Raw genomic sequence first — 23915 nt, 5'->3', positions numbered from 1 at the left:
ACACCAGGGCCGTAGGGAGCCCAGGGGGGCAGGGGGGCAGCTGCCCCCAAGAATATTTTACAGATTAATTTTTGTGCATCAAACTATTGATATAACACTGTTTTAACGTGGATGGTGCACCCCTTATTAATAAAAGTTAACTACGGCCCTGCACACCTATGAAATATCAATCATAAAAATACCAATATCCCTAACTTATTTTGTCCAGTATATATGCCATATGTATTTTCAAAATAATGGTTAATACTACATACGGTATTGTTATGACCCTTCCACATTTACAAACTTGAGATACTACACTCGTGTATTTCAGTTCCAACAACGTTAAATACAGACACAAAGATGCTATTTATCTGTGCAACCTGAGAATAAGGAAGTTTGTACCTTATTTGAGTAGGAAATGTTCGGTTTGACATATTCACATATAATATTAATGACCACATTTACTGTGCGAGTCAAGTTCTTATTCATTGGTAATTCAGTACGTTAAGAATGTTGATCGTTGTATTTTCTGGTTAGTTACGGCGCTCAGTTTTAAATGTCAGAAGCTTACAAATGCTTATGGATATAACATAAATATCTAATTTGCCAGTGAAATAATACTGACAGCAATAAATCAGCTTTATCGCCTTTTCGTGACGTTTTCTCAAAACGGGTTCTTTTAGAATGCGCGTGGTTGTTGTTCAAAGTCGCAATATGGCAATTGTATGTGAACATTTGTGTGCTGGCGATTATGTGCCTGACTCTGAGTGAGTTGGGTTTTACGCCGCTTTTAGCAATATTCCATCAATATCACGGCGGGGGACACCAGAAATGGGCTTCACACATTGTACCCATGTGGGGAATCGAACCCGGGTCTTCCGCGTGACAAGCGAATGCTTTAACCACTAGGCTACCCCACCGCCCGCCTGACTCTGAGGGTATGGGTTCGAATCCCGGATGGGACTCGACCCAACAAAAGTACCCTGTACTTTACGAAGAAAGTGTAATCCCAAATATAACATATGCTACATCTGACCACTTTCTAAATGGCATTGTGTATTCAATAGCATTGTGTATTCGTGAACAACAGATTCGATAATCCAGTCACTGACATTGTGAGCAATGATGCACGCCGGAGAAACAGCATCTACAAAGTCCCGGTACTTTGTCATCATCGACACTCGCGATCATCATCGACACTCGTGATCATCATAGGTGTCCAAGATTGAGACCATTGCTGTACACAAACTTCTCGTTTCTTGGGTAACGAGCTACTATCAACCCATCCATCTGTGTACAGTACTGAAAATAATTGTCTGTGAATTATCCGTTGGTAATATTGAAAATGTTTCATTTCAGTCTGATATTTCAGGGTCCGTGATGACCATCAGAGGTATAGTTTGGCATGAAATGCATGTGGACCCGGTTTTTTGTAAATATCTCTTCATCCAATGACCCAATCGATCTCAAACTGTGCAAGTGGATGTTTTGTCAGACAACCTAATCACATTGTAAATCACCGATTTTATGCATTTGTATTAAAGAATCTGTCTATGTAACTGTCAACAAAATCAACAGCAGAACGCAGAATGCTTGCAGAGGGAGGGAGCCAATGACCTGTAACAGCGGGCGTGTTGGGTCATAAAGGTCAACGTTCGTAAATGTAGGTCAGCTATGCACGTGACAGGTATGAAGAGGTGTTCATTTCTAGAAAATAGCCGGCGAATGACATCTCTGATGACCCTGATGTCAAAAGAATCTAACTTTGGATGCCTAGCTTTTTGTACAAGGTTTTGTTTATTGGTTGTTGTTATATTTTACAATTTTTAGCACGATGTTCTTTTTCATGCCAAGAGCAAAAGTTGTACGTTTCATGTAATCCGACACCTTATAAATCGGTTTGCTACGTTTGCTCTCTTTTTTAACAAAATTCAACACATTTCTAATTAAACGTTTAGCATCATCTGAATAAGCTTTCATGATGACAGCTAGAAGTAGTCAATGTGAATGATCCAACGGTCTATCACTGTGCAGTGCCCAGGTAACTATCATGAACTGCACGTGCATTGACCTTTATGACCCAACACTGCCGCTGTTACAGGTCATTGGCTCCCTCCCTCTGCAAGCATTCTGCGTTCTGCTGTTGATTTTGTTGACAGTTACATAGACAGATTCTTTAATACAAATGCATAAAATCGGTGATTTACAATGTGATTAGGTTGTCTGACAAAACATCCACTAGCACAGTTTGAGATCGATTGGGTCATTGGATGAAGAGATATTTACAAAAAAACGGGTCCACATGCATTTCATGCCAAACTATAATACTTATGATCCATTCACAACTGACCCCACCCTACCCATGACTAAACCAGAAGATCCGGGTCAGAACTGTTATTCTGCAGCCGGTAAGAGGCAACTATAACCGGATGACTTAGTTCACAGGTCAATGTATCCCAGTTACGTAGATTGATGCTCATGCTGTTGATCACTGGATTGTCTAGACAAGACATGATTATTTACAGACCAACGCCATATGGCTTGAATACTGCCGAATGAGGCGTCAAACAATAAACATGGCTAAAACAGAACAAGACACATGATAGTTTGAAATATTTTATACCCATATATCACAGAGTATTGAAAGACATTGTATGGATTCATGCCATACAGTTAACAGGGGTGGAAATAACCCATTGCCCGACGTCCGAGCCCAGTGTTTTTTCAAGTCGGGCAAGCACATTTGTATATCCCGCTGTACCAATGTCCAGTTGACTTTCAAATGTTAATTATGTTGTTTATTTAAAAAATCAACAAGAAAATCAGCTGGTATAGAGGAAAAATTATCAGGGCAAGTGATTTTACATGTGCCACTGTACCGATGTACACTAGCAATTTTCAAAGTTATTTCCACCCCCTGCATACATACACCACCAGCTCACTGCCAACTTGCACAGAGCGATCTTAGGGCTCAAAGCACCTTAAGTTTTACAAAGCGATCTTTGGGCAATATGAGCATTATGATCACTTTAATGCAACGGTCTCTTTATGGAACGTCTCTGAGCTAAAACCATCATTGGCAAACTGTCCAAGGCAAGTATTATGTACAGTGTTCTTATGTGACCAAGTAAAACAGAACAACAAGAACAAAACAAGCATCTAGTAATGGCATCTAAGTTGTCATATGTTATTGTGCTCCTACTACAAACAAGTCTGGAATAACCTGGAAACAAGTAGATAAAATCTTAACAAATACCTAAAAACAGTTGGCCTTTCAGCTATGTCTCCTTTCCTCAGAACTGTACAATTAAATCCAACTAACAACTAACTTCAGCATGAGAATCTACAGAGTGTCCCCATGCCACCTTCCACAGGGTGACCTCAGAGTCAAATACTTTAACATTCATTTTGGCAGCCCCAGTATCACTTTGTAGACCCCTTTGTACAAACCGATCTCAGGCCTCCCACTGTCATAAGCCTATGTTTGGGAGTAAGTATGGGAGTTGATATCACCTCAGTGCTAAGACAGCTTTGCACAATGGAGCCTAGGCTCCTGAAATCACATTGGACACACAAGCTAGAATTACATGTAAATCTTCATGAATATGCACCTTGAATGAATCAGAAACAAAATGTCACATTGATATGTAGAAGAATATGCTGGTTTCTGATTTGAGTCTTCATATGTTTCTGTCAGGAATGGCACAGAGATTGTTGACACGAGTGGGGATTATAGTCCCCGATGTGGTATCCAAGTGGATCAGTCAAGGTCGTCCATCAGGCAGTCTGTTATGCCTCTCTCCAGCTCCCTCTTGTGGACAACATGGGCATTCTTCAGCACACTCTCCCTGGTGTGGAACCTTATACCTCCCTGGAACCATGAATAATGACAAGGTGTTGATGATGGTGATTGAAATACAAGAATACACTACTCTGACATCTCTCTCATGAGTGAGTGGGTGACTGTGTTAAGTTTTACACCACTTATAGCAATATTCCAGCAATACCACAGAACGGGACACCAGAAATGGGCTCCTCACATTGTACCCACGTACAATCGAACTTGGGTTTTTGGTGTGAAATCAAACCCTTTAACCACTAGGCTACTCCACAGCCCTCACTATCATGGGCCAATAAATAGTTGAATATTATCTATAACACTAGATTATCTATAACACTAGATTATCTATAGCACTGCATGCATAATACACAAAGAGAAAAGTAACTGATGTTCGATCTCAATATAGGGTGAGGTAAATTGGGTTTTATCACGGGGTCGTACTTATGTTCATCTGTGTGCAAAACTTATGCTGGTTTTATATTTTACTGACTAAACAAAACAGTCCTTGCTTTATCCACACAACGCCACCCACCAGGCGGGGCCTAGATTTTCGAAGCTCTCTTAGTGCTAAGATAGTCGTAAGTTAATGTTATTGTATGGCACTTACGACTATCTTAGCACTAACAGAGCTTCGAAAATCTAGGCCCAGGTTTCTATGTTATAATGTATTTTGGTCTGATAATGCCCAGGATCAAATCACTGGTTTTCCTCTCTTTCAGGGTAGATGCTCTAGCCACTAGACCATGGACACTGTCTACTCCAATCTGGTGTCGAGACAAATCACCAGTGTAAACCTAACCCTGCAATATGTAGTGTATTACTGTGATGGTTACATGCTTACCACTGGTATCTTTCTGCGGGTGATGACGCCATCGCCGACGTGGATGTCATGGAGGTTGCCGTAGGTGGAGCAGGTCAGTTTCAGCCGCTTGCTTGGTGGCCCTGTCAAGTCATACCCAACAGACTGTGCCCATCATCTATGCCTGAGTCTTCGGACAGGGACTCCCATATGGATGGAAGATCCCTCTTGGGATTCTGATTCTCCTTGCTGCTGACCGACTGAACCTGGTGTGTACTGCTGGACATCGGCTGTCCATCTGATGGGTTCGGACGAAGCTTCCTCTTGCCGCCCTGACCTGGACTCTGTTGTAACCATGATGATCCAGGGATTGTGGTCCGGGAGTTGATGGCCTTCAGTGCATCTCTCAGTCGACATTTGGCCAACCAGCCCTGCACTCCTGATACATACATGGGGAACAATTTGTAAGATGATCCTCAAATATCAAATAATGAATTCAAGGAGCAGAAAAAGTATACTCAGTTTTGAAGTTGCAGTGACATTCACAGCCCAAAACAGACAAAAGAATCCTCTTGGAAGGATTTCTAAAGTCAATACTTATTTGTAACAAACAAACATGTTGAAATATTGTAAAAATTAGCCTATGATGACTTGTACCATGTATTACTATCACCAGATGAAAGTGTCTATCCAGCTGATAAGCAATAAGAGTAGTGTTTCATCTTCCTGACACACCGGTATATATAGTCTTGTAGCAGGCTAATCCCTAAAGTCCACACTCTCAATACTGTTTAATTAATCCTCTTATCCAGAGATTAAACAGGCCCAAGGTGTCAACTACTTGGCATTGAGTATAATTAAAGACACTAATTAGCAAGTACTTTGTAGTTTCCATTTTGGTACGGGCTAACAAGACATTACTTTGCTACCAGGCAGTCTTTTGTTTGAATTAATTACATTAAGACTTACCATTTGCAATGCAAACATATATTGTAACCATTTAACACTTGTAAGTCAGGTCTCATACATGTATGGCAATAATAGGCTCATTCTGAACAGGTGCAGATAACCAGTCTCTGCTAAAATCTTTCAAGTCATCATTAGCATTTGACATTATTTTCAGTAGTTCTTTTTATCAATGTATAGAACCTGAGCAAGACCTTGCAGTCCAAAACAAAGTTCATAATAGGCTTCTAACTGCAGATTTCTTCAGACAAATATGAAGCACAGAGTAGTACACCATCCAGACTCAGCAGGAGTTCAGTTATCAAATCTGACAAAGCATTGCAGAGAAACATCATGTTTGTCCACAGCACAAGTGTTACAGACAATCACTGATAAATTCGGATACTTCACAACTTCATGTTTATAGCTAGAGTTAATAAATCATATATATTTAATAATAATAATTAGTCCATTTGTTTTGCGCTAGCTGGCTGTATATTTCCTAGCATCAAATACTCTATAATGCCCACAATCTGAAAATGTGTGTTAATGACCAACTAACTAAATAAAATGATCAGGGCTGTCTTAATGAATTACATATACATGTGCTCAGCATACCCACAAAGGCCTACACATGTCAAATTAAGCCCTGGTATGTCAGAGGTCTTTGTGTTGATGGCACAGGGCACAGGAGGCACAGTTGCTAATGATGCCACAATTTACTGTGCAGAGTTACATCCCCTCACACACAAGTGAGTTTCATATGTTATATCTGGGATTACACTTTCTCAGTAAAGTACATATTCTCATATTTTTGGGTTGAGTCCCATTCGGGATTGGAACCCACACCCTCAGAGTTAGGTACCTAATCGCCAGCACACAAAGTCAGCCACCATACCCGCTAAGCCACTGTGGCTTCCATGTCCTGAGTGAGTATCCTTTGACGCTGCTTTTAGCAATATTCCAGCAACATCACGGCCTACCACTAGGCTGCCCATCGCCCCCTTACACACTAGAAACCAATGGTTGTGGGTTTCAATCCCATTTTGCGCTGTGTTTATGGTCACCACCACACCCTCGCTGCCCTATTATATAGGGGCATTAAATAGGAACCTGGATTAGGCAATGATATTTAATTCCTAAACTACATTAACTGTTAAAAAGTAATTAATAAAATACACCTTAACACATAAAGTTTGAGAACCTATCATTGCAATGTTCAAAATACAAAAATTATTCAACCACAAAAACATTTTGACATAAAGCAAAGCAATACAATAATTGAACCTGTTGAAACAATGTTTAATCAAACATGAATGCAGTATAAGCTTTGGCTAATTGGGGGTGTCAATTACCAATTCAAACAAGTCTTAATTCCCATTATCCAACCATAAAGCCATTAAAACAACATTGTCTATAAAACTTAATTACCTCTGAATTCAGTCTTGGCAGCACTTTAATTAAAAAGGGCTATTTGGCTACATGAGCATTTGGATTTAAACTTTACAGCTAAGGAAATTGCCAAGTCAGGAGCAGAGCATTAGGTATAATTATTAGTAAGTTTAAGGCAGTTGGAGGTATGTCCTTTGATGTTTATAACTCTTTGTATGATAACCTTGTACAACCTATTTTATCTTATGGTTCAGCTATTCAGCTGGTTTTACGCCGCTTTTTAGCAATATTCCAGCAACATCAACGGCGGGACAAAGAATTCAGATGTATTAACATCGTTCAAAACAGGGCTGCACGTTTCTTTCTTGGTGTTGGTAATAAGACTGCAAATCCTGCAGTTTGGGGTGTCTCTCCTGTATTTCAAAACATATAGCAATTATTTGTTTTTGGAGAAAATTACATATGGCTGAACCATCAAGATTGACTAGTTGCATTTAAGTTTGGTCCTTGAAGTTTAGAAAATCCTGGGATAATTTTGTCTTAAATTTCCTCAGGCAAATTAATTTCCAATCTGATAATGTTTTCACAGTTACTCACAGGTTTTTTCTCATTATTAGAGATAGGATAATTAGCATTGATCACGAATTCTGGTATCGAAGTTTATGGAATGATAATAGACAGGCCAATGGTAACAAACTGAGAACATTTAGATTATTCAAAAATACTCTGGCAGTTTCACCTTATGTTCGTTCAGTCTCCAACCGCTCTCAACGAATTTTTCTCGCAAAATTGAGATGTGGCTCTCTCCCCTTAGAGGTAGAAATTGGTCGATTTTCCTGCCCCAAAACTCCATTAAATCAACGTATATGTAAATACTGCAATTACTCTGAAGTTGAAGATGAGATACATTTTCTAACCCCATGTCCATTGTATTCAGATATCAGATCTATGTTATGGCTCAAAGCCAATGAAATTAAACCACAATTTGTTAATCTGTCCTCAACAGACCAAACTATATTTCTAATGCAGTATCCTCAGCTCTCCACACCACTTGCCTTTACATTGAGCGCTATGTTCAGGCGCAGAAAAACTACTTTTATAATGTAATAATTTAAACAAATATCCGTGACTATTGTACTTATACCTCTCTTATGTGATCTATTTTAATTATATTTATGCGCTCTTAAAGACTTTTTATTGTAATTTAGTGTCTCACAGGCCATTTCTGGCCGAACAACGTACTGTGAATATGTGTAATTTTTAATATATTGAGATTGTACGTTGTGTGACACCTAAATAAAAAAAAATTCTTCTTTTCTTTTCGTCTTTTTCTTCATCTAAAACAATTGGTTTGAGTCAAGTGATAGGTGATTGTCATCCAGTTTACACAGTAGACATTTTTGGGTTCAGAATTCTTTAAATATTGTCTTATCCTCAAAACCGTATAATAACATCCACCTTGAAGTTTATCCCAAATATGGATGGTCCACACCTTGTTGTGATTAGTAACTTTAACGAGATCAGTGGTACAGCAGGTTCACCTGTAGATATATATATATATATATATATGTATATCTGTCTGTAATAAGTGTCTTACTATACACCTAACACTTCACCTATACACTACAAACACTCCTCAACCCACTTCATCACACACAACCCTCACAGCCTTAGGTATATTTCTAATCAAAACTCCAGTTAAATATCACATATAATACTGATTACCTGAAACAATAGAGAACAACATATAATACCAGCCCAAACTTACACCACTTCTGACAAATTTCCATATTCATACAAAATTAAATATTCATGCCCATTAAAACACTAAAGCCTGGTGGGTCAGTTTGTAAAAAGCATCACATGTAAAATCTGTAGTTCTTACTGTCCCAGCAACATGCTTGAGTGTCAGTAGAGAAGACACTGTTGTATTATTAGCTAAATACCATATGTTATAGAATTACACTTTACAGTTAAGTACTAATTTTGATACCTTTTGGATTTGAGTCCCATTATTGATCTGAACCCCATCTCAGACATGTTGTAAACTATAAGACCAGCATAGTGCAGGCCTTCCACAAAGCAGTCACGCATAGAAAAGATACAAATCCAGGAATCCCCTTGGACAAAAAATTATCCCCCAGAGAGACAGACAGAGAGAAGAGAGAGAGAGAGAGAGAGAGAGAGAGAGAGAGAGAGAGAGAGAGAGGAGATACAGAGAGAGAGAGATACAGAGAGAGAGAGAGAGAGAGACAGAGGGAGAGAGAGAGAGCAGACAGAGAGTTTTTTGGGGATTTTGCCCGGGGATGGATTTTTCCGGGGAATTTTGGTCCGTTACCTGAAAGATATGTGTGAGAGGTGAGTTGAATTCAGACAGTGATCATGTAGCAGCAAATTTCAAAGCGTATATGGTTAATGATTAACAATACATTATCGCATCTAAAATGTTACTACGTAGAGAATATGAAATGTAATTGTAATTATTACACACAAACACACATGACCTACATCTATCCTTTCCAGGCAACAAAGTGTTGGTGATGCACTCAAGTCTTTGATGCCGAGTCAGCAGGATCAAGTAATACGGATCAGGCCACACTTCTATCTAAAGAATCAATCTAATTTTAAATTATAAATAGCTATCTAAAGCTTCTGAGAACATGTGTGCCGTTGGAGATAATGCATTCAATATTTCATTAATTTACAGGTCTGAAATTCAATTTGCATTTGGTTGACGGAGCAATAGTTTGGCTGATTAGTTTCAATTTGTGGTGAATGCATGTCTTCATTCATTCATCAGTAGAGGTGAAATGCTACACTGTCACGCTATGACATGGATCACTCAACGCTTGCCACAAAGGGCGGCAGACTCCATCAAGAAAGGGGGGAAAAAGAACTGCTGAACTGAAAACAGCCAAAGTGGATCAATTAAAGTCAAAGAAATGAGAATTTTCAAACATACAATCAAAATAATGGATCTTAGACCCTGTGACATGCTATCTTCAAATTAATACTGAGGAAGATCCAAGATATTGAAAAATGAGTATCACACTTCACAACAAAAACACATAGATATCACCTGCCCCCTTGGATACCATTTACATGGATACACCACTTAACAATGCGAAGACTGTGAGATGAGCTGTCTTATTTTATCGCTTTAATGACCAGCATCAGGCATAGTAACATTAAGTACCATCTTTTAATGTCATTTGGTACAATGTGTCAATGAAGTAGTTTTATATCCACAGGTGACTTGGGATCGGTTTTATAACCAAAGGTTGCTAGGGATCAGTTTTACAGCCACAGGTTTCTTGGGATCAGTTTTATTGGCAAAGGTTGTAGGGATCAGCTTTATAGCCACAGGTTTGACTGACTGACTGAGGACACGCTTTTAGCAATATTCCAGCAATTCACATTGGGACAGAAGAAATGGGCTTTATTGTGCCCATGTTGTAACCCGGGGATCAGCTTTAAAGCCACAGGTTGCTAGGGATCAGTTTGAAAGCCACAGGTTGCTAGGGATCAGAAATCTATCTTCTCCAACAGTCAAGTGTAGTGTGTGATGGCAATAGCATTAAAGAAACGACAGTGATATCTACTTCAGTGGACTGGTATTTGAACAACAAATGGGATTATTGCTATATTTTACGAGTGCTTCTTAAATGTTGTATCAGCAGGTTTGTGTTGTCCATGCCGGGACTTCAGACAAACAGTTTCTCTTATGTAACTGAATACAGAAAGGGTAAACCAACTTTTGATTAAACACAATGACTACATATTCTCTGTTGCATTGAAGAGTTTTGTAACTGAATGGAAGGGATTGCAAGGTTAGCCTGTATGATTTTCAATTCATTACCTAATGCTCTCCAGCTGATCATCCATTAAAGACGGCAAACAAGATCTCCTGTCCCAGTATACAGCAAGCCAAGAAGATCTCACTATACAGCAACAAAATCTCCCATCCCACAGCAAGCCAAGAAGATCTCACCTCTCACTATACAGCAACAAAATCTCCCATCCCACAGCAAGCCAAGAAGATCTCACCTCTCACTATACAGCAACAAAATCTCCCATCCCACAGCAAGCCAAGAAGATCTCACCTCTCACTATACAGCAACAAAATCTCCCATCCCACATGTGCCAAGAAGATCTCACCTCTCACTATACAGCAACAAAATCTCCCATCCCACAGCAAGCCAAGAAGATCTCACTTCTCACTATACAGCAACAAAATCTCCCATCCCACAGCAAGCCAAGAAGATCTCACTTCTCACTATACAGCAACAAAATCTCATATCTCACAGCAAGCCAAGAAGATCCCACCTCTCAGTATACAGCAACAAAATCTCCTATCTCACAGCAAGCCAAGAAGATCTCACTTCTCAGTATGCAGCAAGCCAAGAAGATCTCACCCCTCAGTATACAGCAACAAGATCTCCTATCCTAGTCCTACAGCAAGTCAAGAAGACCGGCAAACAAGATCTCACCTCTCTGTATACATCGAGCTGCTGCATGTTGGCGAGCCAGACACCTCCGTTGAGTGTACATCTTCCATGCGTCCCAGATAACCCTGACTGCCTGTCTCCTCTTCCTCTGTCTGTATCTACGCCAAGCCTGTTGGAGGATCACAGCGTATCGGGCTCGCAGATCATTCCGTGCTGCTTCCAGTGCCTCAAACTGTAATATAAAGTTCCAGATTTTCTAGGGCATCATGCAAACTGTGTTCTCCCAAAGGACAATCTCACACAGGTGGGTGTTTTATATATAGAAAAGTTTAGGCAGTGTGACACAATGTAGTTTATAATAAAAGTGTATGAAATAAGCCAAAAACCCAGCCACACATCAGGGCTGATTTAACTAGACCAGACAATCCAAAGAAAATTACTCAGCTGTATGGAACATGTTATCTAAAATTTTTACCAGACCATCGGGCTGGCTAGCTGTAAATTTAGACCGTCTGTCAGAAATCTAGCCCGTCTCAGCTAGAAGGGCCAGGCCTTATTTCATACACAGAATATACACAAGATATAACTATAATTTAATCATAGTTTATAGCAACAATGTGTGAGTGAGTTTAGTTTTTACGCTGCACTCAGCAATATTCTAACTATATGGCTGTGGTCTGTAAATAATCAAGTCTGAACAAGACAATACAGAGGTCAACAGCATGAGCATCGATCTACACAACTCAGATACGATGACATGTGTAAACCAAGTCAGCGAGCCTGACCACCAGATCCCTTTAGTCGCCTCTTACGACAAGAATGGGTTACTGAAGATCAATTCTAACCTTATAGCAACAAAAATGTGTTGGATACAACACATGATTTGTAAATTTATGTAGAATTTGTTTGTCTTTTATTGTTCAATGAGACACTCTGCAATATCCCAACTAGCCTATGAACAAGCATTGTCACTAAGGTGACATAATCCCCTGCTGACAAGCTTAACATGCAGGTTAACATGCTGAAATATTCAAAGTGTCGCTGAGACCTTGAAAATTAAGTGAAGGTCGCCAAAATCGACTGGGCCCTGTGTCCTCCCCAGATAAAGCTTGGTGTCAAATATGAAGAAAACCTAGTGAATGGTTCTTGAGATATTACGCTGACAAGCTTAACATGCAGGTTAACATGCTGAAATCTTCGAAGTATCACTGTGACCTTGAAAATTAAGTGAAGGTCACCAGAATGAACTGGGCCCTGCTCCTTCCCTACATAAAACTTGGTGTCAAATATGAAGAAAATCCAGTGAACATTTTTTTAGATATCTCGCTGACAAGCGTAAAACGTTAAAGTCCCCTTGTGACTTTGAAATGAAGGTCAAAGTCACCAAACCAGACTGGGACCTTTCTCATATTGTGATGAACCTAGGTACCAAATATGAAAAGAATCTAGCCAACGGTTCTTAAGATATTCCATACGTATGTACGGGACAGTCGGATGGAGCCTAATACTACATCCCCCGCTTCATACTAAACACGCAGCGGGAGATAATAATCAAGCTTGGACCAGACAGTACAAAGATTGATAATGTGAGCAACGATCTACTCCATCCAGTTAAAATAACATGTCATCAAGCCTGATCAACCATGTCACCTAGCCTGATCAACTATGTCACCTAGCCTGATCAACTATGTCACCTAGCTTGATCAACTATGTCACCAAACCTCATCAACTATGTCACCAAGCCTCATCAACTATGTCACCAAACCTCATCAATTATGTCACCAAACCTCATCAACTATGTCACCAAACCTCATCAACTATGTCACCAAACCTCATCAACTATGTCACCAAGCCTGATCTACTATGTCACCAAACCTCATCAACTATGTCACCAAGCCTGATCAACTATGTCACCTAGCCTGATCAACTATGTCACCAAGCCTGATCAACTATGTCCCCAAACCTCATCAACTATGTCCCCAAACCTCATCAACTATGTCACCAAACCTCATCAACTATGTCACCTAGCCTGATCAACTGTGTCACCAAACCTCATCAACTATGTCACCAAGCCTGATCAACTATGTCCCCAAACCTCATCAACTATGTCACCAAGCCTGATCAACTATGTCACCTAGCCTGATCAACTATGTCACCAAGCCTCATCAACTATGTCACCAAGCCTGATCAACTATGTCACCAAACCTCATCAACTATGTCACCAAGCCTGATCAACTATGTCACCTAGCCTGATCAACTATGTCACCAAGCCTGATCAACTATGTCACCTAGCCTGATCAACTATGTCACCAAGCCTGATCAACTATGTCCCCAAACCTCATCAACTATGTCCCCAAACCTCATCAACTGTCACCAAACCTGATCAACTATTTCACCAAGCCTGATCAACTATGTCACCAAACCTCATCAATTATGTCACCAAACCTCATCAACTATGTCACCAAACCTCATCAACTATTTCACCAAGCCTGATCAACTATGTCACCAAACCTCATCAACTATGTCACCAAACCTCCCTCATCAACTATGTCACCAAGCCTGATCAACTGTCACCAAACCTCATCAACTATGTCACCAAACCTCCCTCATCAACTATGTCACCAAGCCTGATCAACTGTCACCAAACCTCATCAACTATGTCACCTAGCCTCATCAACTATGTCACCAAACCTCATCAACTATGTCACCAAACCTCATCAACTATGTCACCTAGCCTGATCAACTATGTCACCAAACCTCATCAACTATGTCACCAAACCTTATCAACTATGTCACCAAGCCTGATCAACTATGTCACCAAACCTCATCAACTATGTCACCTAGCCTGATCAACTATGTCACCAAACCTCATCAACTGTGTCACCAAACCTCACCAACTATGTCACCAAACCTCATCAACTATGTCACCAAACCTCATCAACTATGTCACCAAACCTTATCAACTATGTCACCAAGCCTGATCAACTGTCACCAAACCTCATCAACTATGTCACCAAACCTCATCAACTATGTCACCAAACCTTATCAACTATGTCACCAAGCCTGATCAACTATGTCACCAAACCTCATCAACTATGTCACCTAGCCTGATCAACTATGTCACCAAACCTCATCAACTATGTCACCTAGCCTGATCAACTATGTCACCAAACCTCATCAACTATTTCACCAAGCCTGATCAACTATGTCACCAAACCTCATCAACTATGTCACCAAACCTCCCTCATCAACTATGTCACCAAGCCTGATCAACTGTCACCAAACCTCATCAACTATGTCACCAAACCTCCCTCATCAACTATGTCACCAAGCCTGATCAACTGTCACCAAACCTCATCAACTATGTCACCTAGCCTCATCAACTATGTCACCAAACCTCATCAACTATGTCACCAAACCTCATCAACTATGTCACCTAGCCTGATCAACTATGTCACCAAACCTCATCAACTATGTCACCAAACCTTATCAACTATGTCACCAAGCCTCATCAACTATGTCCCCAAACCTCATCAACTATGTCACCAAGCCTGATCAACTGTCACCAAACCTCATCAACTATGTCACCTAGCCTCATCAACTATGTCACCAAACCTCATCAACTATGTCACCAAACCTCATCAACTATGTCACCTAGCCTGATCAACTATGTCACCAAACCTCATCAACTATGTCACCAAACCTTATCAACTATGTCACCAAGCCTCATCAACTATGTCCCCAAACCTCATCAACTATGTCACCAAGCCTGATCAACTATGTCACCTAGCCTGATCAACTATGTCACCAAGCCTGATCAACTATGTCACCAAGCCTGATCAACTATGTCACCAAACCTCATCAACTATGTCACCAAGCCTGATCAACTATGTCACCAAGCCTGATCAACTATGTCACCAAACCTCATCAACTATGTCACCTAGCCTGATCAACTATGTCACCAAACCTCATCAACTATGTCACCAAACCTCATCAACTATGTCACCAAGCCTGATCAACTATGTCACCTAGCCTGATCAACAATGTCACCAAACCTCATCAACTATGTCACCAAGCCAGATCAACGATGTCACCAAGCTTGATCAACTATGTCACCAAGCCTGACAATTTGGTCACCTCTTATAACCAGCATAGGTTGCTGTTCTATCTCTGAACACAAACAGGGTTGTGAAGATTTTCAAACAAATCAGCAGTGATACCTGTTGTTGCAGCAAGAAGATTTTATTCTTCCCGAACTGATCCCGAACCCCTCCATTCTTAACAAACTCAGGCCCAAGGACTTTGGACAGGACAACCGCGCAACACTTGCGGGTGTGGTCAAGGCTTGACAATCCTGAAAAAGAGAAGAGATATTAAGTTATCATTCAATCCACTCAGTTGTAAGTCTCTGTTTCATCAGCACTGAGGTGCCAACTCCATCTCAAGGACATTTAGAATATCTGGAAAACTAGCTGTCAGAAATGACTTAGTTTTGTTTTGATGTTAAATGCCAAACTCAGCAATATTTCAGTTGCATGACAGCAGTCTGATATTTGTTGAGTTTGGACTAGATAATCCAGTGACTGACATCTTGAGCATCAATCTATACAATTGGGATACGATGTGTCAACCACATCAGCAAGTGTGAACACCTGATCCCGTTAGTCACCTGTTACAACACTGATGGACTGTATTCTCTTGTCCAAAAAAATCAGCTAGCTTTTATATTGCCTTGCCAAGATGTTATAAGTTCCTGAATTTGACAAGCAGTTATGTGACAATGTCTGTGCTTAATTTCTTGAGAAATGTTTGACTAACAACTGGTGACATATTGTAATAATGTATTGTCTCAAACCCCTCAACCCGTGAAGGTCGGGTTAGAATATTGATCTGCAGTAACCCATGCTTGTCGTAAGAGGCGACTAATGGGATTGGGTGGTCAGGCTCGCTGACTTGGTTGACACATGTCATCGGTTCCCCATTGCGCAGATCGATGCTCATGCTGTTGATCACTGGATTGTCTGGTCCAGACTTGATTATTTACAGACCGCCGCCATATAGCTGGAATATTGCTGAGTGTGGCATAAAACTAAACTCACTCACTCACACCCCTCACACTGGTAACTATCTGTGGATCTCTGTCTCTAACACCAGTCACAGCTCCCTACTGTGTTTGGTGGGCAACAACCAAGCATGGAGTTCAATGGACAGTTATATTTACAATAGAGATGGCTGTCAAAATGAAATATGCTTGTACTCCTATGGAAGCTGAATTGTTTGGTCTGCTGTTCCATTTGATGAAAGTGAAAACATTGCTATTCACCTGTCCTTCTCCTGAGCACTCTCTGTGGAGTGGTGGAGTGCCGTGGCGTCGCAGACCGTTGTTTCTGGAGTAAGATCTCCACAGGGTCCGACACATCACCTCCCTTGCCTCCAAACCCATCTGTTCCGTGCTCCTCTTCCCCGATGAGCAGGCCGTATCTCTGAAGGAACTCCCAGTACGGTAGTCTGAGATAGGAAACAAACATGATACACTCCAAACTGTACATGTTTTACTTTTGTACAGATCATGACTTCTCCTTTGCAAATATCTGCATGAATCTCACATCACACCTTTACCCACCAGCGTAGGAGTCAGTGGGAATTTAGAGACAGAGGCTACCTGCAATGTCAACAACTCACCTGGTAGAGAGTCTCCACTGTCTCAAGGATGTTGTCAACAACTCACCTGGCAGAGTGAGTGAGTGAGTGAGTGAGTGAGTGAGTGAGTGAGTTAGTGAGTTTAGTTTTACGCTGCACTCAGCAATATTCCAGCTATATGGCGGCAGTCTGTAAATAATCGAGTCTGGACCAGACAATCCAGTGATCAACAGCATGAGCATCGATCTGCGCAATGGGGAACTGATGACATGTGTCAACCAAGTCAGCGAGCCTGACCACCGAGTCGCCTCTTACGACAAGCATGGGTTGCCAAAGATGGATTCTAGCCTGGATCTTCACGGGTCTCACCTGGCAGAGAAACTCCACTGTATCCAGGATGTTGTCAACAACTGACCTGGCAGGGAATCACCAATGTTTCAAGGATGTTGTCAACAACTGACCTGGCAGGGAATCACAAATGTTTCAAGGATGTCATCAACAACTCACCTGGCAGAGAATCTTCACTGTCTCAAGAATGTTGTCAACAACTCACCTGGTAGAGAATCTCCACTGTCTCCAGGATGTCGTCAACAACTCACCTGACAGAGAATCTTCACTGTCTCAAGAATGTTGTCAACAACTCACCTGGTAGAGAATCTCTCACTGTCTCAAGGATGTTGTCAACAACTCAACTGGTAGAGAGTCTCCACTGTTTCCAGGATGTCGTCAACAACTCACCTGGCAGAAAATCTCCACTGTCTCCAGGATGTTGTCAACAACTCACCTGATAGAGGATCACCACTGTCTGTTGGACGTTGTCAACAACTCACCTGGCAGAGAATCCCCACTGTTTCAAGGATGTTGTCAACAACTCACCTGGCAGAGAATCTTCACTGTCTCAAGGATGTTGTCAATAACTCACCTGGTAGAGTATCCCCTCCTGCATATCTCCACTGTCTCTAGGATGCCGTTAGCCTTCAGCTGTTGGAGAACGAAGGCTGGATCCACTTGGCCTGGCTTGCTGTCTCTGTTAGGCTTGATACAGCGGACGTAGTGGACATCGCATGACTTGAGTGTTGACAATAGACCGTCAAGAGAAACCTGACAAAGACAATGATATAGTTTGACCTTTTCTTGTCTGGAATCGCTGTGGCATGAAAGTGTTTATGTCATGACAATTCAAATGAAGAGAAGTTTGCTTCTCAGGTATGCAAATGGACTCATTTCGAATGCTATGAAAACTGAAACATGCTGGGATCACAACTTATATTTGAAAAACACTGCTTAGATTTGTAAAGCACTGCTTATATTTGAAAAACACTGCTTACATTTGAAAAAACACTGCTAACATTTGAAAAACACTGCTAAGATTTGAAAAACACTGCTTAGATTTGAAAAACACTGCTTATATTTGAAAAACACTGCTTAGATTTGAAAAACACTGCTTATATTTGAAAAAAACTGGTCTTACCTTGAATTTAGTGAGGACAGTTTTCCTCTTTCTGCCTGACACCTCAACAGTGTGGAACTCTTCAAACAATTGAGAGAGGAAAGTGTTGCTACTCTGCTGCAGCAACCGCACCAACTCCACCGGAATGTTGTCCTGTAACATCAACATCCTACTGTATCCATGGCAACACGGCCTCCACATCAACATCCTACTGCATCATGACAAAATAGGATCACATGACACTTTAATGTATCCATGACAACATAGCCTCTCATCAACATGGTACACTCAGCTGTATCCATGACAACATGGCACCTACATCAACATCCTAATGCATCAATGACAACGTGGCCTCACTCAAGTATGCTCGCATCAGCACTCTCCTGCACCCATCACAAACGGGCATTGTCCATAACACAATAACACAACAAACTTCCTGTTATCTTGGTGTACAAAGTTTATTTCCACTATTCCTTCCTACTATGTTTATGAAATCACATTCCTTCTGCAGGGTGATGAAACAGGGTGCCCTTGAAGTGTACTGTCTACTTACTTTGTTTTTGGTGGTGATTTGCTCCAAGTCGTAGCGGACATCTCCAGCATAGTGTTGTATGACAAAGCCTGGATGTGTGGAGAAGGTCTTGGGGCGCTTGATGGCGGTATGGCTGTTGACACCCAGCACCCTCTCCCCGAGACTCCGAGGGTTAGACTTCCTGCTGAGGTATACTTCCTGGAAGAGTACAACAGTACGTCTTTAATCCACACATACAGACTGGTGTAACTACAACCATCAAAGTTCAACAATGTAACAAGATACTGATAAAACACAGAGTCAATCTGAGATATCAGGGATTTATCTGGGATTCCAAACTCTCCATAACAGGAAAGTTGGAGACAAAATGATCATTATTTCCTTCAAAAGTGGATATACATAAGTCACCATACCATTAGTTGGAACTATGAAATGAAGTGCAGATTTACTGATTCCATTATGAGAACTTGTACTGAGATGTTTGACAAACATATGCCTAGTTTAGGCTTCTGAGCAAGGGCCAATTCCAGAAAGTGATCACAGCGTCATGTTGTCAGAAGCCTATGTTAAAGAATGGGAGTTATGATCATCTTAACACTAAGATAACTTTCTGGAACTTGGACCTGATATATGTATTACACTTGGATGGTCAATATACAATGTATAGCAATCAGATTTTCAAAGAAGGACTGTACCTCATTCAATACACCAAACACTCCCGCTCTTCCCTCCAGCACATCAAGACACACCTGGTTGTCATGGTAATCAATATGCTGCCATGGAATATGCTCAGCTTCATACTCTGTCTATATATAGCAAAGAAAGGGACAGATAATCACAAACACCAATAGCAAACAAAGACATCAATCAAGAAATGACACTTTACCGCATTACAATATTTGTTTGAAGTTGGTGCATGAGGCATTGATTGCAGAGTTTCCAGTCATGGAAGACTAGTTTTGATGACTTGATAAAACTGGGGCCAACTTATCAGTGTGAGTTGTGAATATTTAGCAATATTCCAGCAATATCACGGCAGGGGACACCAGAAATGAGCTTCACATATTGTTCCCATGTGGGGAATTGAACCCAAGTCTTCAGCATGACAAGCAAATGCTTTAACCACTGGGCTATCCCACCGCCCCTTCCGCCAACTTATCAGTTTGGTTACTAACATTATGATAAACAGTGTATTGCATCTCTAGTATTGGTGTGGCCACAACCCACCTGCAGGTCACCCAGGAAATGGCCAACATAATGCTGTTGTAGCTTCTCATTGGCATAATTGATACACAGCTGTTCCAGACTGTTGATGTCAAACATCTCAAAGCCATAGATGTCCAGTAACCCTGGAAACAAACACACCTTTCATATCACATTAATGATGATAGTGGGTGAGTGGTTGGGTGAGTGAGTGAATGGTTGAGTTTGTGAGCAGTTTAGTGTTTGAGTAAATGAGTGTTTGAGTTAGTGAGTGACTCAGTGTTTCAGCTCTGTTCCAGAGTGTTAGAGTGATGTTGGATGAGGCATAGTTATAATTGTTTAACACTTTGATGCAAACTTTGAGCATGGCATGGGGCTTGTGAATGCAGATTTTGTTTTCAATGCTAATTGCAAATTGTATTTATAATTTTCTTTTCCAAAAGTAGTTTTCTGTCATTTAAATTACATTTCAATTATATTCTAACAAGTTACCAAAAAGCAAGAAGTAATTTCAGTGGCCTTTTCATGTAATCAGTTTTCATAAGAGCCTAGCAGAAAGTCTAGAGCTTGGGCATTGTGCGGTCATGTGACCCACAGCATGTGCAGTTCATGCAATCCAGCCACATGGCATAACAGTGGAAGGCCTCAAGGTGTACAGATGTGTGAATGATGTCAAGAGTGTTGGAACACAAATGTAAGTTTATTTTATGTATATTTGAGGTTATCTGTCAATTCTGAAGGTGTTTGAGTAATGACTTATTTTGAGTATAGTATTTTATCATGCTTATGGTTATTGAATAGGAATTTGAATTCTAAAGTAATGTTTGCATTTCATTGCAGAAATAATTCTATTCTCAATTCATGTTTTCATTTGAATTATTATTCAGCCAATGTAACTTCTAACCTAGCAGTAATTATGCCGGAAAGAGTTCCTCCCGTTCCCCCATCCCAAATAATATTTAAAAATATACTAAAATTATTAACAAAACTTAACACAACAATTACTAGAGAACTCACAAAATGACCAAAAGTCCAAAATTTAAGTTAGGTTTAGGTTTAGGGTTAGGTTTAGGGTTAGGTTTAGGGTTGGGGGAACAGAAGGAACTCTTTCCATTATGCCTTAAAGTTATGCTGCTGTAAGTAATTTGTTTGAGAAACTGTTTTATGGTACCTTCTGTCAAAGCATATTTAGTAAGGTATCTTTTGTTTCTTTTTAGTTTCTGAACCTTGCCATTTAATGAACAATGGTCTATCTAAAGGCTAATGGAAGAGACCAGCTTTAATGTTACCATAATTCATGGATTTGTGTAGCATTGTGCCGACAGTTTCTAACCGTCCCTTGACATGTGGACTTCAATGTCGTCAAGGTTATAGTGCCAAATTGTCACCAGTACAACCAAATGCCACAAGCGTTAATAAACGAACATGACGAATATGCTCTAGTGAATAAACTTTGTTAACTGGTGTGAGTTTTTCAGATTTGTAGTTCTTGCATCAACAGGGCTTAGAAAACCCCCAAAGTAGGTCAAACCAGGACTAACCCCAGGATCAGAGATTTCTTGGGACAGCAACAATAAGCATTGAAGAGGGTTCAGCAAGTTTGAGATGGCAATGTGTATAGTGAGATATTATTAGCATATTTTGTGAAACAGGTTGTAAAATTTTTCTAATGTTTCTCACCAATCATGCCTGAGTGCCCCTCAGATTTGATCTGCTGATTGAGGAAGTCTACCAACCAATCAAACAATCTGAAAGGAAAAAATATATACTCTGTTGTATACATAGAACAATGTATACATACTATTTATTCAGAAGATTGTTATGTTGCAATGAGGAAATGTCATCCATATCCTTAAACAAGATAAACTAGCGAGTGATAGCATGAGCAACAGTCTACATCCACCAGGGTTTGGGCTGTAACAACTCACCAAGCAACAATCTACAGCCACCAGGGTTAGGGCTGTAACAACTCCCAAGCAACAATCTACAGCCACCAGGGTTCAGGCTGTAACAACTCACCAAGCAACAATCTACAGCCACCAGGGTTTGGGCTGTAACAACTCACCAAGCAACAATCTACAGCCACCAGGGTTAGGGCTGTAACAACTCACCAAGCAACAATCTACAGCCACCAGGGTTAGGGGGCTGTCAACAAGCAACAATCTCACCAGGGTTAGGGCTGTAACAAGCAGCAACAATCTACAGCCACCAGGGTTCGGGCTGTAACAACTCACCAAGCAACAATCTACAGCCACCAGGGTTAGGGCTCGGGCTGTAACAATCTACTCACCAGGGTTAGGGCAACAATCACTACATCCACCAGGGTTAGGGCTGTAACAACTCACCAAGCAACAATCTACAGCCACCAGGGTTAGGGCAACAACTCACCAAGCAACAATCTACATCCACCAGGGTTCGGGCTGTAACAACTCACCAAGCAACAATCTACATCCACCAGGGTTAGGGCTGTAACAAACAACTCACATCCAAGCAACAATCCAAGCAACATCCACCAGGGTTCGGGGCTGTAACAACTCACCAAGCAACAATCTACATCCACCAGGGTTCGGGGCTGTAACAACTCACTCACTCTGTAAACAACTCACAAGCAACAATCACCTACATCCACCAGTAACAACTCACCAAGCAACAATCTACATCCACCAGGGTTCGGGCTGTAACAACTCACCAAGCAACAATCTACAGCCACCAGGGTTCGGGCTGTAACAACTCACCAAGCAACAATCTACATCCACCAGGGTTGGGCTGTAACAACTCACCAAGCAACAATCTACATCCACCAGGGTTCGGGCTGTAACAACTCACCAAGCAACAATCTACATCCACCAGGGTTCGGGCTGTAACAACTCACCAAGCAACAATCTACATCCACCAGGGTTAGGGCTGTAACAACTCACCAAGCAACAATCTACATCCACCAGGGTTAGGGCTGTAACAACTCACCAAGCAACAATCTACATCCACCAGGGTTCGGGGCTGTAACAACTCACCAAGCAACAATCTACATCCACCAGGGTTAGGGCTGTAACAACTCACCAAGCAACAATCTACATCCACCAGGGTTAGGGCTGTAACAACTCACCAAGCAACAATCTACATCCACCAGGGTTAGGGCTGTAACAACTCACCAAGCAACAATCTACAGCCACCAGGGTTTGGGCTGTAACAACTCACCAAGCAACAATCTACAGCCACCAGGGTTAGGGCTGTAACAACTCACCAAGCAACAATCTACATCCACCAGGGTTCGGGCTGTAACAACTCACCAAGCAACAATCTACATCCACCAGGGTTAGGGCTGTAACAACTCACCAAGCAACAATCTACAGCCACCAGGGTTAGGGCTGTAACAACTCACCAAGCAACAATCTACATCCACCAGGGTTAGGGCTGTAACAACTCACCAAGCAACAATCTACATCCACCAGGGTTAGGGCTGTAACAACTCACCAAGCAACAATCTACATCCACCAGGGTTAGGGCTGTAACAACTCACCAAGCAACAATCTACATCCACCAGGGTTAGGGCTGTAACAACTCACCAAGCAACAATCTACATCCACCAGGGTTAGGGCTGTAACAACTCACCAAGCAACAATCTACATCCACCAGGGGGGCTTCGGGCTGTAACAACTCACCAAGCAACAATCTACATCCACCAG

General features: G+C 41.2%; 1 protein-coding gene across 1 annotated transcript in view; it reads right to left on the bottom strand.

The window, feature by feature from the left end:
* Positions 1 to 3754: 3754 nt before the first annotated feature.
* The window catches only part of LOC124276995 (unconventional myosin-XIX-like), a 32402-nt gene continuing 12241 nt past the window's right edge, over positions 3755 to 23915 (bottom strand). The window contains 11 exon segments of the mRNA XM_046712649.1: positions 3755 to 3853; positions 4665 to 5061; positions 11450 to 11639; positions 15628 to 15761; positions 16731 to 16915; positions 17970 to 18148; positions 18519 to 18650; positions 19051 to 19227; positions 19725 to 19835; positions 20257 to 20378; positions 21913 to 21980. Of these exon segments, the coding sequence (XP_046568605.1) occupies positions 4769 to 5061; positions 11450 to 11639; positions 15628 to 15761; positions 16731 to 16915; positions 17970 to 18148; positions 18519 to 18650; positions 19051 to 19227; positions 19725 to 19835; positions 20257 to 20378; positions 21913 to 21980 (1591 nt within the window). The 3' untranslated portion in view covers positions 3755 to 3853; positions 4665 to 4768.

The sequence above is a fragment of the Haliotis rubra genome, unplaced genomic scaffold (assembly GCF_003918875.1).
Source record: "Haliotis rubra isolate DU_JTF1 unplaced genomic scaffold, ASM391887v1 Scf216, whole genome shotgun sequence".
Lineage (NCBI taxonomy): Eukaryota > Metazoa > Mollusca > Gastropoda > Lepetellida > Haliotidae > Haliotis > Haliotis rubra.
The sequence above is the reverse complement of the archived record's forward strand: the minus strand, read 5'-3'. Positions and strand labels throughout refer to the sequence as shown.